Raw genomic sequence first — 17199 nt, 5'->3', positions numbered from 1 at the left:
ACCCTTGTTACAATTAACGGAGTAACTTAAATCGCAACCAAAATCCGTATAGCAACCCACATAAAAACTATTGGAGAAACCACTTTAGAAACTCAAACAATAAATTTGAAAAAAAAAAACAGTATATGAGATAATTTTTCTTAATTTTAACACTCTTAATTCTAAAAACGCTCTAATAGTATAGCATCTTTCAAAAATATTAGGCTAATTAACAATTTTTTCTCCCGAACTTTGACATATACCAAATTATGCCCCCTGAACTTTTTTGACCGTTAAAAATTCCCCCTGAACTATTGAGATTGTTAGATTTAAGGACTTTTGTCTAATTTCATTCAATTTTACTGTTTCAGTGATTGTTTATGTACTAAATCATGCTCCCCAGACTTTGATATCTATCAAATCATGCCCCTCAAACTTTAATATGTATTAAATCATGCTCCCTGAACTTTCATCTATGTTAGAATTTTTTTACTAAAATTAGACAAAAGTCCTTAAATCTAACAATCTTAATAGTTCAAGAGGAATTTTTAACGGCCAAAAAATTTCAGTGGGCATGATTTAGTACATGTCAAAGTTCGGGAGGAAAATTGCTAATTAGCCAAAATATTATAATTATAATCTCACATATTATTATTTAATATAATTTCTTTTAATTATAAATTTTATCACACTACTTATTTACCTTTAATTTTTTTAAAAAAAGAGATAGCATCAATGTCATGTAATGGCATCAACATAATTTTCTATGATAGCACATATTTAACTTCAATGATATAGCATTCTGAAAAAAAACACATCAAATATATACAAAACTAAATACTAATCTATCTAATAATTGACTAAGAATGAGTGTACGAATATGCACTCATCAGAATCATATTCAGAGAAAGTTCATTTTTGAGCACCCAGAGCACTCGCTGCCTGGGCACCCAGCGCCCAGGTTGACAATTTGTCAATCTGGATGCCTTCCAAGTATCAGATCGAAGATTCGACTTTTGCATCTTCTTCATCTTTATCAAAAATGGGGAAATAGGAACTTTCGGGGGAAGAAACAACACTTCCTGGGTGCCATAAGCAAGGCCTAGCACCCAAGTTAACACTCGGGGGCCCAACGCTCAGGTTGACATTTTGTCAACCTAGGCCAATTGATGATATTTTACGAGAATTCTTTCGAGCATCTTCTCAGTTTTTAGCAAAGATTAAGATTCAACTATTTTTGGGGACCAAACGGAACTTTCGAAGGGCCATAAAGGAGACCCATCGCCCATGTTGACATATTGTCAACCAGGGCTGTTTCCAATCAAGTTCTCGAAAAAGTATTTCACGCATTTTTTTGTCATAAAAAATAATGAAGATTCAAGCAAACTCAGAAAGAAAACTACAAACTCGAGGCCCTAAAAGCAAAGCCCAGCGCCTAGATTGACTTGGCGGTGGGCCCAGTGCCCAGGTTGACAATCAACTTGGTGCGCTTATTTTGATCACTCAAATGCCAAATCTGATTCGACCAGTGAATCTAGAATGATCAAAAATAGGGTAAGAGACCTCATCCTCAAGTTCAAGAACATTGAAAGTATCAAAATGACATCCTGAGAGCTAGGAAATGAAGTACCTAGTGCCCGGGTTGACAAATGGCCTGGTGTGTTGGGTTCTGTTTATCCAATTCTAATTTTGTTTCGATCGTCCGTTTAGTTTTTCACAATGACTAAGATCCATGAAGTCAGAGAAGTCAAATTCACAATTTTGCATTTCTCATTTCCAACATGAGAAACTCACTCGAAAATGAAGAATTTTGAGTCTCAAATTTCCACAGAACACCAACATCTCTGAGAACTAGTGACCAGCTTCCCCAGAATATAGAAATAGACTAAGTGATATCAAAGTGATATCAAAATATCACTTAGGCATCATAAAGTACATCCCTTGGACGTTTCGCCACTTACCCAGCGTCCGGGTTGACGACATATGTCAACTTGGGCGCTAAGATGTCAACCTAGGCACTGGATGTCAACCTGGACGCTGAATCATGAATTATCTTCAGTAAAATAGTCATTACTCACTCAATATTGATTTGATTGACACGATTCAACTTGTGTTTCGAAGCTAATTCAATGCTCTATCAAGTAATGTCTCACACTTCAACTGCAATTCTGAAGTTATCAACCTCAAATTTCACCCTCAAAGGAGTTACGAGAATAAGCTCCAGTTTACCCAAAGCGGGTCCTGCCATCGCGATCCAAACTTAGAAAATTGACTATCAACCTCAGAAGTTAATTTTGACTGTTAGATCATCATATACGGTCAAAAATTAGTCAATTTTTTTTTTCATATTTTGTATTATTTTTTCTTATTTTTGTAGGCCTCCTTCACCTATAAAAGGAGAGCCCCCTTAGTTTATTTCAAATTTGAGAAAACTACCCACAAGATCAAAGCTTCTCTCTCTAGTTTCTCTCTTTAGAAATTGAAGCCTTGACACTTAACCTATTTTTGTAATACCATCTTGTGAGAAATAAAAACTCGACGTAGACGTAGCTCCATTATTATCGCGATATAGGAAGTGAAATACTATAAATTGTTGTGTCTCTCTTATAATTAATTAACAATTATTTCATTCTCACCAATCTAGCAAGTGGGTGTGACTTAGAAGAGTCTTAGTCTAAATTATTGACTCAACATATTGGTGCTTTCATTGAGAGCCACAACTCGAGTTCCCTAACTAAGATTCGATTTCTCTATCAAGAACTTTGTTCCGAAAGGAATTCATAAGTTCAAGTAAGCAATCATCCATGAACATGCAAAGCAACACTACCATTCTCAGTAGCCACACCACTGCTCAACAAGCAGCAGGCACTGAGATTTCCCATAAGGAAACAAACTACGAGAGAGCGTCCGAAAAGACTTAGACTGAGAATCGTGGATATATGGGATCTTTGCCTGGTATGGAGCAATCACATGTTATGGAAACAAGCTACGAGTGAGCATCCATAAGGACTCAGACTCGATCGCAGACCTACAAGTCCACCACACGCAACTGATAGGACCAACCACAATTCTGCTCGAAGCAATTCAAATAATGCGGGAAACTAATCTCCTCCATGGGATTCTCTTCACAAGTCTAATGACTCTAGACCACCCCGTGACCCTGCAAAAGGAAAGGGACCTATAATCATACTTAGGGGAAGACCCCAGAAGCTCTACCATGAAAGTGACGAGTATGAGATTTGAAAGGTGAAGATTAATGAACTAGCCCACACTCGGAAATACTTTTGTGATAAACAAGGTGCTTGGTGTAGGTACTTTGCCTGAGGCCCTAACAACCAATAGTACGAATACTTTCCATGGGTGCATGGATACATGTTGAACTGGAGTAATCGATCCAATTCCCTCCATACATGTCACTTTGAGGAAGACTATTTTGAAAGGAATAGTCGGTATAGTACTACGAGCATCTACTCATGAAGCAAACACTCAAGAGACCTATCATCATACGGGATAAATCCTCACAGTTGCTATCACGACCACTCGACCAGGCAACAACCACAAGGCCCAGGTCAATCAATCCCCCGTTTTTGACCATGCCAGATTCAACTGTCGCATCGAAATTGGCATTTGAGCAATTGAAGGCAACGTTTCAGGTTGATTGTCAACCTTGGCGCTGGGCCCTATTTCTAGGGACACGAGCTCGTGGTTTTCTCCTCGAGTTTACTTGAATCTTCGTTATTTCCAATTACGGTAAAAATGTCCAGAACACTTTTTATTGTATAGGATTGGAAACAACCAATGTTAATAAAATGTCAACCTCGGCGCTGGGCCCAACCCCAGGTATTAACTTGGGCGTTGGGTCCCACTTTTGCTCCTTCAAAAATTCCGTTTGGTCCCAAAAAATAGTTGAATCTCAATATTTTTTGAAGACGGAGATGATGCTCAAAAGAATTCCTAAAAAACTCTATTTTTTGTGACGCTAAGCCAACCCTAAGTGTCAACCTGGGCGTCGAGCCCTATTATTTGTGCCCATGAATAATTTTTTTTTTTCCTCTGAAAAGACCTATTTCTCCATTTTTGATGAAGACGAATTCAATGCAAAAGTTGGATCTTTGATTGAACACTTGGAAGGCCCCCAAATTGACTAATTGTCAACCTGGGCGTTGGGTGCTCGGAGCCCTAGGTGCTCAAAAATCAATTTGCTATGAATCTTATTCTAATGTCTCAAACATGTCTGTGGTATGTCTAATTGATGTCCCAATGCAAGTTTTGGCCACTTTGCACTAAGACGATTCCAAAAACTGAAATCCTAGTTGAGAATGTCAACCTGGGCGCTGGGTTGAACCCTAGGTACCTAGGTTAGCTTCAAGTTACAGGTTCATGTAATTTCAACTCTCAAAACTTGGATTAGGTTGCTCTATGTCTTCATAGTACAAAATACTAAAAGATAGTGTGTTGGATTTAAGTTATTGAAATTTTAACTTCCATCTAGGAGATCCCGGAGTCAACTTGGGTGCAAGACTAGGGTCCTCTTCCAAATCGACTGCTATGACTCAAGTCTATTCAATTCCGTGACGTCATCCTTCATGATACATGTCAAACATTAATATCCATGTTATCAGAGAAAATTTCCGAGTTAACAATAAATAATCAATTAATTTTCATTTAACTGAATAAAAAAATTTAGAAAAAAAATGGAGAAGATAATTTATTCTGATAAATAAAATATCTGAAATTAAATAAAAGAGAAAATAATAATTTCTTTTTTTGAAAAAAAAAACTATACAATTAGAAGAAAAGCCTAAAATATGTTTGTTAATTATGTATTATACTATTAAACAGAATGTGACATTTAAATGAGTTGTAATATTTTAATTGGATTGAGACTTGGGGACACACAAGAAGTGGGACAGAAGATTTGGCTCCCTTCCTACCTATCAAAGCCTATACCATAAACCAGCTGAAACTCCATTTAAAACTCCAATTCAGAGATGGTTTTGTGTTGGATTCTAAGCTGGAACATTTCTGAAAACTCTTTGAGCAAAGACTCGTGAGCAATATTAAGAAGCTGGCTGTCATTGGGATGATCTACATTTGCTTCAGCGCAATCACTCGATGAACGGAATCCTGCAAGTACATTTTTAATACTTCCAACTTTCCGGTCTCGAATTCCACAGGGGACTATCCAATCAAAAGGGGTTAAATCTGTGGTGACATTCAGTGCTAGGCCATGATATGCTATCCATTGAGTAACTCTTATTCCAATGGCTGCTAGTTTCTGATTGTCTGAAAAAAAAATTAGATCTATTATAAAATGGAGTATGAAACTTAAAGGTATGGCTATTGTCAAATGTGGATTATGAAAAGGAAAGTGCATTATTTGATAATGACAACTCAAAGTCTGTTCTAATCTACATATATAGATATAAATTTGTGTATGAGTTCCTTACTCAGCAGACATAGCTAAGAAGTTGGTAACTCCTGATTTCTTGGACTAATTTTCAAATGTGATTTTGGTGTTTATACCATGTTTTTGACATGAAAATAAGGATTTAAAGGAGCAAACTCATAGCATTTGCAGTTTACCACTACAATCTTAGATTTGCCATACATCAAAATTCTATTTATCAGCTGTCACAAAGTCAAGAGTTAAATTTTATCAGAAAGAGCTAAAGCAGTACAAATATCTATTTATGACCTCTTACACTTAAGATAAAGACTCATGTTATATTTAAGTTAAACTTAAAATTAATGTAGCAAATACTATAATTTTCTGATCTTCAAATTTTGTGGAGTTGGGCTAATTTCAAAATATAATAGAAAATGGATTAGAAAAGCATAAAACTAAAGTAGAAGGATTTATTAGGAAGCAGCATACCAACCCAAACACCAGTCAAGCCCTCAAGTCGAGAAGCCTTGATAGAGAATGTTTTAGTTAGAACGCGAATGACTACCTCTTCTAGTGCCCTAAGGTACCAGTGTAGATCCATCTTGTGATTCCGAAGATTTATAATGGGGTACATGACAAGCTACATTTGCAGCAAAAATTTCAGAAGTTAGTTTAATTGACAGCAGTAATGGATTGACTTCCATAAACTTTGTAGTTTTCCTAAACTTATTTGGTCATCAACAAATTCCTATAGTAAAATCTGTAGTATTTACTCTTCAATTTATACTACAATATAAAACTACTCCAATAAGAATTTGAAAACAGATGCTCATGAATATGAAAAGTTTAAAGTATAAGAGTGTCTGGTATGAAACTGTAATCACACATTAATTGAAGCTCAATATGCAATGTAAAGCAGGCGAAGGTAAACGGATCTCTAACATGTGTGGATTTTGGTACCCATATGTTCCCAATAGTAGAATTAAAGACATGGAGTTTAGTTTAAGAAAGCACAATCTACACCAATTCAAAGTGTGAAGCATTGAGCTTGGAAAAAGTAACAGGGTGGTTAAAAAATTTACTTGGCCAGGACCATGGTATGTAACTTCACCACCACGTTCAGTTCTATGTACTTCATAAGGAGCATTCTTCAAGTCGAAATTAAGAAAATTCTCAGAACTACTCGTACCCAATGTATAAACGGGGTTGTGTTGAAGAACAATCAAAGTGTCAGGACAATCTTCCTTCCTTTGAATCATATCCCTTTTCTCATTCACTAATCTTTTCTGCCAAGACCATGCCATTCCATATGGAATTATCTTTTCATATAAATCAAAACACTCACAGCTGCAACAGTTTCAAGTTGAATTAGTGAAGCTTCATAAAGCAGAAGGTTAACTGCTTGATAAAATGAAGTAAGAGTACCCACTCTTTCCTGGTTGAGGAATTTCGTGAGGTGACTTTTTGAGTGTCAAAATCGACTCTGTTCAAAGTTGACTGCACCTTTTGGAGGGAACGCCTTTGTTGGCGTGGCTTTCTTAACTTGTCATGTGTTGGACATAATAAGTTTGAGCTAACGGAATGTGTTACAGCAAAAGCCATATCTCAATTATCTGCAATTTCCAACCCGAAAAAGAGAGTTAAACTGCTGGTTGTCAATCCATAAAAAGGAAAGGAAAAACTAAAATAAAAGATATTACTGCAACCATCAAATGTATTCAAGCCACATCATTCCATTGGTTCTTAAAAAAAATCCCAACGGTATTCAAAAAAGAAATAGTCTGTCAATATTAGATCAAATGCAAGTACTAATAGTCAGAGATCTTTAAATACCACATATAAATGTTACAAGTCATACTTGTTTTCTAACATAGGTGTATTTTTTCCATTGTTAATAAGAATCAGCTACATATATGAGCGTCACCTACAGCCAATAAAAATAGTGAAAATAGATTACTCTCATAAATCATAGAGCCTGTTTCAGCTTCATTTAACCATTTTAACCAAACATTTACAATAACTATAATCATAAACATAAAAGAAAAACAAGTGCTTGATCAGCTTAGCTTACCTAAAACAATTATTAACAAAAAAGAGAGAAAGAAACAATCTGACATGCTTCAGTTTCGTATAACTTTTTCAACAACAAAAACAAAAATTTCCATAACCCACTAGGTTTGATTTGGTCTAGTGGTGAGACTCCGTGAGAGGGGTTGGGAATTGGGATGAGACAAGGTTCAAACTTGAATCTCTTATTCTCAATGGAGCACCAAGTGTCTAAATTGTTTCCATATGGATGCAGAATGGGTTCCCCTCTCTCTCTCTCTCTTTCTCTCTCTAATGAGAGAGAGTATAGGGGTTTAGGGGTTTAAGGGTTTCTCTGTGAATTTAGAAACAGTGATTGTTGAAGAAACCATGGGATATAAAAAATACAGATATGACTGAGAGTGAGATCAACTGAACAAACAATATCTCCTATATCATCAAATCAGTTCGATAGTACTAAACAAATCATTTTGTGAGAGAAATACACACTATACCAAATTTCAATAAGAAGTCTACATAATTTTGAGGAAAAAAAAAAGAACTAATTTCAGTGATTGATACACATTCAATGATGAATCAAAATCATATAAACTAACCCAAATAAATGGAAGATAAAAAAACACCCAGAAAATGAAGAAGATGGAGGAGGAAGGGCGAACCTGACAATGCTTTTTAGTTTTAGGATTTTGGGATGTAATGAGCTAGTTAGGTAGGACAACAAACAACCCATTCCAAATCTAATTACTGCCTCGTCATCATTTCAGAGTCCCACATCGATTTTGAAGTAAATCCTTATTGAAATAAAACTTATAAGAATAAGATTGGGAGCTCAATTAAAAGATGCCTTAAACTAATGAGTAAGGAAAACAAAGCGAGCGGTGGGAGCTGCTCGCCGCGCCTATCACATTTTGTGCGCAGTAATTTGTGGAGGGGTTATAGGCTGGCCAAGTGTTGACGCTGCTTACTTTGCAGAACTCACTTGTGCGGGCCTCCCAACACCCAACCCCACAATACAAGTTTAAATATTATTATAAGAATGATTAGAATTTTTGCTTTTTAAAGTATATTTTTTGTTTTTATTTATAAATTTATAATGTGTATTTTTACAAAATATTTTATAAAATTATTAAATATATTGAAGAAAATTTAAATCATTTTTTAAGAAAATATTTTTAAATGTTATATTATTTATAAATACATATTTTAAAAATTCAATAAATAATTAATCAAACTAAATTTTTGAATAAAAAATTAAATTAAAAAAAATGTTATATTTACTTAAATAAATATAGATTTTTTGAAAAAAAATAAATTTAAACTTATTTCAATTTTTTAATAATTTTTAATTATTTAAAATAATTTTTCTTAAAATTTAAATTATTTTTTTAAAATTTACTACAAAAAATTGAATTATTTTTATTTTGAGGGGGTATGATTTAATAATTATTAAAGTTTAGTTGACAAAGTTACTAATTTACAAGAATACATTAATATTTAAACGGAATAATCTGATGGAACCTAACAGAAGAAATAATTTTTTGTAAAGGTAAAAGTTTAAGAAATTCTTAACAAACCGTATATTTTAGGGGGATATAATCAATATTGTCGAAATTTCAAAGGGCAAAATTACTAATTATTCTTATTATAATAATGAGATATATAGGGTCTTTTTGGTAAAAAAATATATTTGGTAAGCAGTTAAAAAAATATTTTAATTAAAAAGGGATTTTTTTTAACAAAAATAATATTTAAATTTCTTATTCTTTATTTTGTTTTAAAGATTTTTTATGTTATATTTTTATTATTAATAAATAATGTCAACATTTACAAGTGATAAAAATATAATTTAAATATATTATATATATTTGTATGGAAAAAAAGTAATTAAAAATTTATAAAAAGAAAAATGTACAGAAAAAATAATTAAAAATATATAAAAAATAACACTTATATATATATATTTGTATTTATAGTTAACTAGATAATAATGTTATTTTAAAATTTATAATTTATTAAACATTCAACTCGTTTATTTTACAGTTCTGCAATAGTTGTTTTGTCTAACAGGACAACTACATTTGTTTTTTCTCAGCTTTTCCCACATCACAAGTGTGCTAAAGTGGCCCAAAATTATTTTTTAATTGACAATTAGAAAATAAAAAAAAATCACTTTTAAAATTTTTTAAATAATTTTTTTTTAATTAATATTGGGAAATTTACACCCACTACTGATTTTTCCCATTTTATTTCATTTATACTGTGACACGCTGGAAACAACATTTATACTGTTTTTTTTTTTTTGGCAGTTTACTGCCTTGAAACTTTATTATGTGAGGGGCTGGTCATTGCCACTTGTCACGATAGGGTTTTGCCACGTTTTTTTTTTTTAAAAAAAATTTATTTTTAATTGTTTGATTTGACGGTTATGTGTTCTTATCAAAAGGTATTGTACTTTTGTATTTTTCTTTTATTTTTTTTTATTATTTTCGAATATTAAATTTGTAATTGTAAATCTCTCTCCCCTCAACTGTTCATCTTCTTCCCCATTTTCAGTTTTCTTATACGGTTGTAGTAGTGGGTGGTTTTTTCATTTTAAAAAATTTCAAATCTCATCCCACTTTCTTAAACTTCCCTCTCATTTTCCCTCCCATTTTTATTATTTTTGTCTATAAATACCTTCATAGTTCCTGACAATGGTCGTTACTCGATCATCACCATCTCCGGCTAAAGTTACAAAACCCACAAAACAATCGCAGAAAACCAGACCCAAATCAAATATGGGTAAAAAAAATTTGAAAGAGAACCCTCCTAGCCCCACTTCCCCTTCTGTTAAAAGAAAAACCATTGCTGGACCTTCGAAGAACACTCGAGGAAAAAGACCTCGAACTGTTGTTGAAAATTCAGACTCAGATTTTGAGTTGGATTCTGAATTTCTTAAGTCGCCTGTTTCTGTTAAGGTATTTTACTATTTTTCTGTTGTTGTTTTTTAGGTTTTTTGTTTTTTTTGTTAAATTCGATTTTTGAAGTTCATATATCTGGGTATTTGTTTGTTGTTGTCTCTGTATTTGTAATGGTTTTATATATCTTGTTTGATTTATTTATGTGTTTTTGTTAATTTTTTATTTGTTGTTTTGTTGGTGTTGTTTTGTTTTATTTTGTATGCGGTAAATCCCCGTAAAGGTGTCTATCATCAAAGTGTTTCGAAGAAATTCGTCATAGGATTGCTTGAGGTTTGTCATGTTATGCATTCTGCTTCTATGTTTTTTTTATCGTGTTTTTGTTGTTGTTATTTTCGTAGTGTTTTATGGTGTTTTATCAGTGTTTTAATTGTTCTGTTTTTTAGGATTGGGAATGCAAGTACACCCGATCTCAATTCTATCATTATAGAGTAGTAACATCTGGGTATTACTCTGTACTTGGAGACATTAAGAGAATTCTAACTAAAAGCCAATTGGAAATTTTTTCAAAATCTGTGTTTGGTTATTTTCTTCGGATTCCGGAGTACATAATTCATTACCAATCGTTTTCATTGCCATTGCCGTCGAGGAGGTTCAAGGCACTTAATGGGTTGAGTTTTGGGTTTGTGTCCAAGGGAAATACCTTAGGTTTAGTATCGAAGAGTTTGCGTTGGTCACGTGTTGGGATTGTCATGTTGATTCGATTTTTATGAGTTTAAGCAAGATGATAATGAATTGGTCAAACATTGTTTTGCGGGGTTTAAAAAAATTACCAAGCGGTGCTATTCAGATCGTTTTTATCATTCGATAATCTTAAGGATAACGACGATCTTGGCTCAAGTTGGCCGTATTGTATTTTGTGCAGGTTATTTGTTGGGTGGTCCCCCGGTAAAGTTGTTTCATTCCGAGGAAATAGATGTTGTCGATAAGTGGTCGATATAATGAATTTGGTCGGGGCAAGCATTGTTTTGATATCACTATGCATTCTTTGAAGGGTAAGATAGATTCTCGTTATAAGAGGGTAGTTCGTAAAGTGACGAGGATGGTGGGTATTACAGTTATCGGGTTTTCCTTTGGCTATTCAATTTCGGTTTTTCGAGTGTTGCCCGTATGTTATCGGGAAACCGTCGTTGTACTCAAATGTTGGCATTCCAAGGATTTTGAATTGGCCTAAATTACCCAAGGACAAGGAGGGTATGGTGAAAATGGATGTCATGAACACCCTCATTTTCGATCGGCTTTGAAAGAGGTAATCCCGTTGTTTTTTACACTATTTCCACCGTTGTTTTAATGTTGTTTTGGTGGTACATTATTTATACTTTATGTTTTGATCGTTGTTGTTATTTTATAATTTCGCTTCATGTGCATATTGTTTTTTGTTGGTTTTTGTTGTTTCAGCTTAAAATTAAGAAACATCACTCCAACTTCCGTTGAGAGATTGAGTTTGAGCCTCACCGATTTTTTCTTCCGGCGAGACTACTCCCGAGGCCGTAAAATTCAAAATTAAAGGTGGTTCCAAGCCCGCCGGTCAACTCCGGCTTCATGGGTGCTTCTTCATCATCTCGCTCATGAGAATGTCTCCCGAAGCCGAGTTTCGAGGAATTTAAAAAGTGTTTATCTCGTTGTTGTCGCCCAAAGAAGGGATACGTATGAAATCTATTGCTGAGATGAACAAGAAGCTGGACATTCTTATTGAGGTGTTTTTTTAATTGTCATTACTTTTTCTGTTATTTTTTTAGTAGTGTTTTTATGTTGTTTTATACAGTAAATTAATTTTTTAAGTTTTTTTTGTTCTCGGGCCATCCCAAGGTGGTCTTACTCACAATGGATCTCGGGCCTCCGAAGATGCTCTTCGTACTTCGTAAAATGAGGATGATGAAGATTCCACTTCGGAGGAAGACGAGGATGATAAATTCGACGATGACAAAGGAGATGATCATCATGACGATGAAACTGATGATGATGATGATGATCTGGGTGGAGATGGTGTTGGTGTTGGTCAGGATGAGGCTCACACGGGCGATGTTCGTAACGATGAGGGTGTTGTTGTCCCCGAAGTTGTTTCGAGGGATGATGATACCGGCAAGGTGGATGATGCCAAGAATTCTGACCCTGTGGAACCTCTTGCAGAGATCAAACAGGTGTATTTCTTGTTTGGACATCATTTTTTTTTGTGCTTTTTGTGTGGATTTCTGTGTTTCGTGTTTGTTTTAATAGTTTTTTACTGTTTTTTTTTTGTTGTCACTCGAAGCCTCAAGGTGGGGAGGAGAACATTGATGTTGATGCAACAATTGCATCTGCTGTTAAAGCTGTGGAGAATTTGGTTTGTGTTTCTGTTTTTGTTCCTTTGTAATTTGTATTTATATGGTATTCTATTGTTGTTTTTATGGTGTTTTGATTGTACTATTTGAAATTTAAAAAAAAATCTTTTTTTTTTCCTTTTTCTTTTTTAGATTGGTTCCTCAACTCATGCCCCTGCTTCTGTTGAGACTTATGAGAAGACTGATCTTGAAATGGTTGTTTTTCAAGAGACGCCTATTTTACGTCCTCAAAAGAGTGACCTAAGAAAGGAGCCGTTTTGAAATCCCCATTCATCGAGCTTGCTTCGATGCATCTAAATCAGTTCATCCCCGCCTCCCGACGATTCCGTGTATAAGGTCGTTAAATATGTGCGTGGCTCGTGCCCGTTGGACAACAAGATTGGTGAACCCGTCGATCCGCAATCGGAAGCTGAGTTTGTCAAGTGGGTTGATACAGGTCTTAGAAAGCATAAATCTAAGTAAGTATTTTTGTAGGTGTTGACAGTTATATATCTCTTATCGTTTTCCATTTATTTTTTATTTTTTATTTGTGTTTTGATATTTTTTTATTTGTTTTTTTTAGCACAACAACTAATGTGTATCAGGTAAGTGACACAATATTTCCGCCTTTTCGTTTTGGTGTTGAGGACATTAGCAACAAGATGTGGTTTCACAACCTTGCCTACCCTAATTGTTTCCTTACCAATTCTGTAAGTTTTTTTTTTATTATTATTATTATTTACATATTGTTTTTTTTATTTATTTTTTTTTAATGTTTTTCTGTTAGTTTTTTTATAAGTTTGAATGTTTTTTTACTTATTTTTTTTTGTTCAGCATATTGACATCATTTTCTATTATCTCCGTAAGAAAATAATGTACTCAGCCGAGCCGAAAATCAAAGTCACCACAACTGATTGCCTCTTTTGTTCTAGCATAACAAGTTTGTATGAGAAGTTTGTTGAGAAAAACAACGATATATCTGTGTTGTCTCTTACTCACAATGTGGCCCAGTACATTCAAGGTGGTAAGATATTATGTGCCACTCCTTGGCATTTGGTTGATCATGTTGTTATGCCTATCAATGTAAAATTACAGGATCATTGGATTTGTGGTCGTCTAAACATAGTTGACAGGCGGATATATCTGTACAATTCATTGCGTTCTGGAAGGTATATGACAGCTGCAAAATAGGCTTGCAAGCCTTTTTCTGCTATTTTACCATATTATTTCTCTATGTTAGACTTCAAAGGCCTTCGTAACGAAGCTAAGTTTAGCACTATGGAACCGTTCCCTATTGTTGCTGTTGATGGTTTACCCGATGTGTCACGCGTAAGTTTTATGTTTTTAGTGTTCAATGTTTTTCACTCGGTTTTTTGTATTTTTATTTTATTGTTATTTGACTTTGTTTTTTGTCAGTTGTTCTCATAGTGTCCGTTTTTGTGTTTTCTTGTTGTTTTTTTTTTCCAAAGGATTGTGGTGTTTTTGTAAAGATCATTTGCCGAGTATCTCATTGATGGCAAACCCATCCCATCCTCTCGATTTTGATGTGGAAATTCACCGCGATCGTTTGGCTGTGTTATTTTATCAATATGGCATGAAGAAGCAAACTGAGAACATTGAAAGTGAATCCGAGGCTCCCTCCCTACCTTCCCAAGAAGTGATTTGTTTTTTCAATCAGACTGTCATTGTTCTTATAGTTTTTTAATGTTGTTTTTATGTTTTTTTATGTTGTTTTTCGTAAACAAACATTGGTGTTCTGTTATGTTTCCTTACGTTTTGTGTGGACAATATGTAATCTTTATTTTTGTATGTTTTTTCTTATTCTTCGTATGTACAAACAAGTTGGTATGTTAAAGTTGTTAGTTTTTTCATTTCACATCCCTTCTTTTTTTGTTTTTTTTTTCTTATAGTTTCTCTATTTTTTTGAATACAAATATTCATTTCAGTATTAAAAACACAAACTGTTTCAATAACAAACTTCATATATATATTCAATTTAGTATCCAACATCTTTTAATATCCAATCTAAAGTATCAACAATTCCCAATGTAATCAATGTTTTTCAAATAAAATCGTATTCCCTTTGTATTTTAAATTTAAATTCCTCAATATCTCATTCTCAAAACGTATGTGTAGTTTTCTTTTGTTTTTCCACCGTTGTTCCGTTGTTGTTTTTATTCCCTTCTACGTCTTCGCTCGCATGTTCTTTTGTTATGCCCCGCTCACCACATTTGCCGCACTTGTCGTGTTGATCCTTTTCCCATCCAGCCTTCCTTCTTAATGTTTTTGGTCTTCCCCGATTTTACTCTTTCATGTGGAGGCAAGACTATAATATTCTTCACTTCTTCCGTGCATTCCCACTCACTTTGGTGTCCTATTGGGTAAACCGTCTCGAATAAGTTGCCACCAATTTTTTGTGTAGTAACTCACCGCAGGTGCACGTCCATGTTCATCTCCCTCATCACGCCTACAGCGTGCCCGCATGACATTTCATCTATTTGGAACTCGTTGCACGTGCATGTTCTTTTTTCTAGTGTCTACTTCCCACGATTCTTTCATTCTTGTTACCTCAAACAAGTAATTTGTGTTGCTTTAACTCCGTTTTAAATTTTATTACAAAAAACAAACATACCGTAATTCCTACAACAACAATACAAAACTATTAAAACAACACTACAACAACACCTTTTACTTATCGTTTGTTTTTTTTTTTTTTTTAAAAAAAAAGCATAAATAATATTTTACCTCCGTATCTGCATGAGTATGTGTAATTTTTCAACAAGATGTCTTCCAAATTGGTGATAGCTAGTTGAAGGTGTTTTGTGCTTTTGTCCTATTAAGTATGGGTCCATTGTTGCACCAATGCTCTCAAACATTCTAAATAGCCGTTGTAATTGGTAGCTCCCTTTGCCGCCAAATTTGCAATGTCAGCTGATTCCGATATGTTTCGAGGTCATTGTGGAATACCTTCGTTTTGGCTATGAATTCTCGACCACTTTTCATAACCGATTTTTTTTAGGTAAGGTCTTATGCGTTTGTCCAATCCATCCAATTCAGCCCATGTGGAACTCGAATTGCTTTTCTCGTGCAGGCTTTGACTCGCTCCAAAGAATGGCACATTGTATTTGCGCATGTTGTTTGAAGCTTGTTTTAAGGTTGCTCAAAATGTGGTAACCGCAAAGAATCGTGTGCAATTTCGGATGCATTTCTCTGGCCGTTTTCGATGAGGCTTTCATTCCTCGTTCGAAATTAGGCATTGGTGTTCCCGTACCCCATATGCTTCTTTAAATTTTTTGAAGAACCATTTCCAAGATTGGTCATTCTCGCACCGCAACACAAAACGCTGCGGAAAAATATGACTCCGTCGCATCTCGTGTGCATGCGCACAACAAAGTTCCCCCATAAGCCGCTTTCGAGGAACGTTCCGTCCACAACAACTATCCGTCCGCATGCTCCCCACCCTTTTATGGATGCATCCAACGCCATGAAAACAAAGAGCAAGTCCGTTGTCTTCGCCGTTTTCGCATCGACAAATGATCCAGTGGTTTGTTTTTTCCACCATGTGTAAATAAACTCGTATTAGGCCGTACGAGTCACCAAAGATTACCTCTCAAGTCGTTTACCGCATGTTCCTTACTTCTCCAAGCTTTCATATAGTTCATTTTGATGCCAAATCCGTATTTCAACTCCCCTTTTATGTCCATCGTTGCCTTGGTCTTTATGTTCAAGAACTTCGATTTTATGCATTCCCCTATCGCCTCGATGTTGCTTGCTCGCTTTGGTCTTCATGCCTAATATTTATGGGGCATGTGTGCATATTTGAGAACCTATCGAATAAAAACAACAAAAACAACATTAAAAAACTATTAAAACAAACATGTTGCGTATATCAAACATGTGTATTTCAAGACAAATTGTGGAAAAGTGGCATTTGTTCAGCCGACAACAAAAACAACATTAAAAAACTATTAAAAACAAACCTCCCCGATTATGAATGTGTTTGTCGGGCCATTTCTCGATGCTCTTAGTGACTGGGCAGCTTTCAGAACACATTTCGACGTACTTTCGAGAGCACGACTTCCACACTTTGTACCGAAAGTTGTTTTTGATCGCGTAGTAGCCGAGGACATTTTTGAGTTTCTTTGTTCGTATGCCCGTCCTTTTTCCACTTTGTGGGTGTCGTCGTCCGTTATTAACTTTGCATTGTTGATGTCGATTTCTCGGATCCAGCTTTTTACCGGTGTTTTCAAGTTGTTCTACCATTTCTTCAAAGAACTAGATTTGCATAGTCAATTATGTCGAATTTGTCGTCCTCATCTTCTATCGTTTCGACTTTTCCCCTTCTTCGTTTGTCGTCCCGTCGTGTATGATTCTCGTTGTTGTTATGTTGTTTTCAAGCGTTGGTTGTGTTGTTTTCGATCATTGCCACATTATATTCATACGTGTTGTTGTGGATATCGAATTTGGTGTTGCAACAGTGTCGTGTTGTTGTTTCTCGGTTGACACATAAAGGGATATGTAAAGTGAA

General features: G+C 34.8%; 1 protein-coding gene and 1 non-coding gene across 9 annotated transcripts; one reads left to right on the top strand and one right to left on the bottom strand.

The window, feature by feature from the left end:
• Positions 1–4767: 4767 nt before the first annotated feature.
• LOC115703947 (octanoyltransferase LIP2p, chloroplastic) lies at positions 4768–8473 on the bottom strand. Of its 8 annotated transcripts, none has more exons than XM_061108499.1 (6): positions 8074–8473; positions 7202–7292; positions 6798–6981; positions 6451–6715; positions 5858–6008; positions 4768–5265 (listed from the first exon to the last, which is right to left on the bottom strand). In XM_061108499.1, the coding sequence occupies exons 3-6, from the start codon at positions 6968–6970 to the stop codon at positions 4952–4954; spliced, it is 903 nt and encodes a 300-aa protein (XP_060964482.1). In that variant the 5' UTR covers positions 6971–6981; positions 7202–7292; positions 8074–8473; the 3' UTR covers positions 4768–4951. The 8 variants fall into 8 exon arrangements, with proteins under 8 accessions (XP_060964482.1, XP_060964481.1, XP_060964486.1 ...); XM_061108498.1 differs by having other exon boundaries at positions 7227–7292; XM_061108503.1 differs by lacking the exon at positions 8074–8473 and adding an exon at positions 8011–8027 and having other exon boundaries at positions 7227–7292.
• Positions 8255–8408, top strand: LOC115708550 (U12 minor spliceosomal RNA). The gene has a single exon (XR_004010041.1). It is a non-coding gene; the product is annotated as a U12 minor spliceosomal RNA (small nuclear RNA).
• Positions 8474–17199: the final 8726 nt, after the last annotated feature.

The sequence above is a fragment of the Cannabis sativa genome, chromosome 1 (assembly GCF_029168945.1).
Source record: "Cannabis sativa cultivar Pink pepper isolate KNU-18-1 chromosome 1, ASM2916894v1, whole genome shotgun sequence".
Taxonomy (NCBI): Eukaryota; Viridiplantae; Streptophyta; class Magnoliopsida; order Rosales; family Cannabaceae; genus Cannabis; species Cannabis sativa.
Note: the sequence above shows the minus strand (reverse complement) of the source record. Positions and strands in the feature narration are given on the sequence as shown.

What these genes read in the sequence shown, in the direction of transcription:
- LOC115703947 (XM_061108505.1), bottom strand. Translation starts at nt 6,970, where the DNA reads ATGGCTTTTGCTGTAACACATTCCGTTAGCTCAAACTTATTATGTCCA. An exon ending in AATTCCTCAACCAGGAAAGA is followed by an intron (nt 6,716 to 6,797) that starts GTGGGTACTCTT and finishes AAACTGTTGCAG; the next exon opens with CTGTGAGTGTTTTGATTTAT. An exon ending in CATACCATGGTCCTGGCCAA is followed by an intron (nt 6,009 to 6,450) that starts GTAAATTTTTTA and finishes CTGCAAATGTAG; the next exon opens with CTTGTCATGTACCCCATTAT.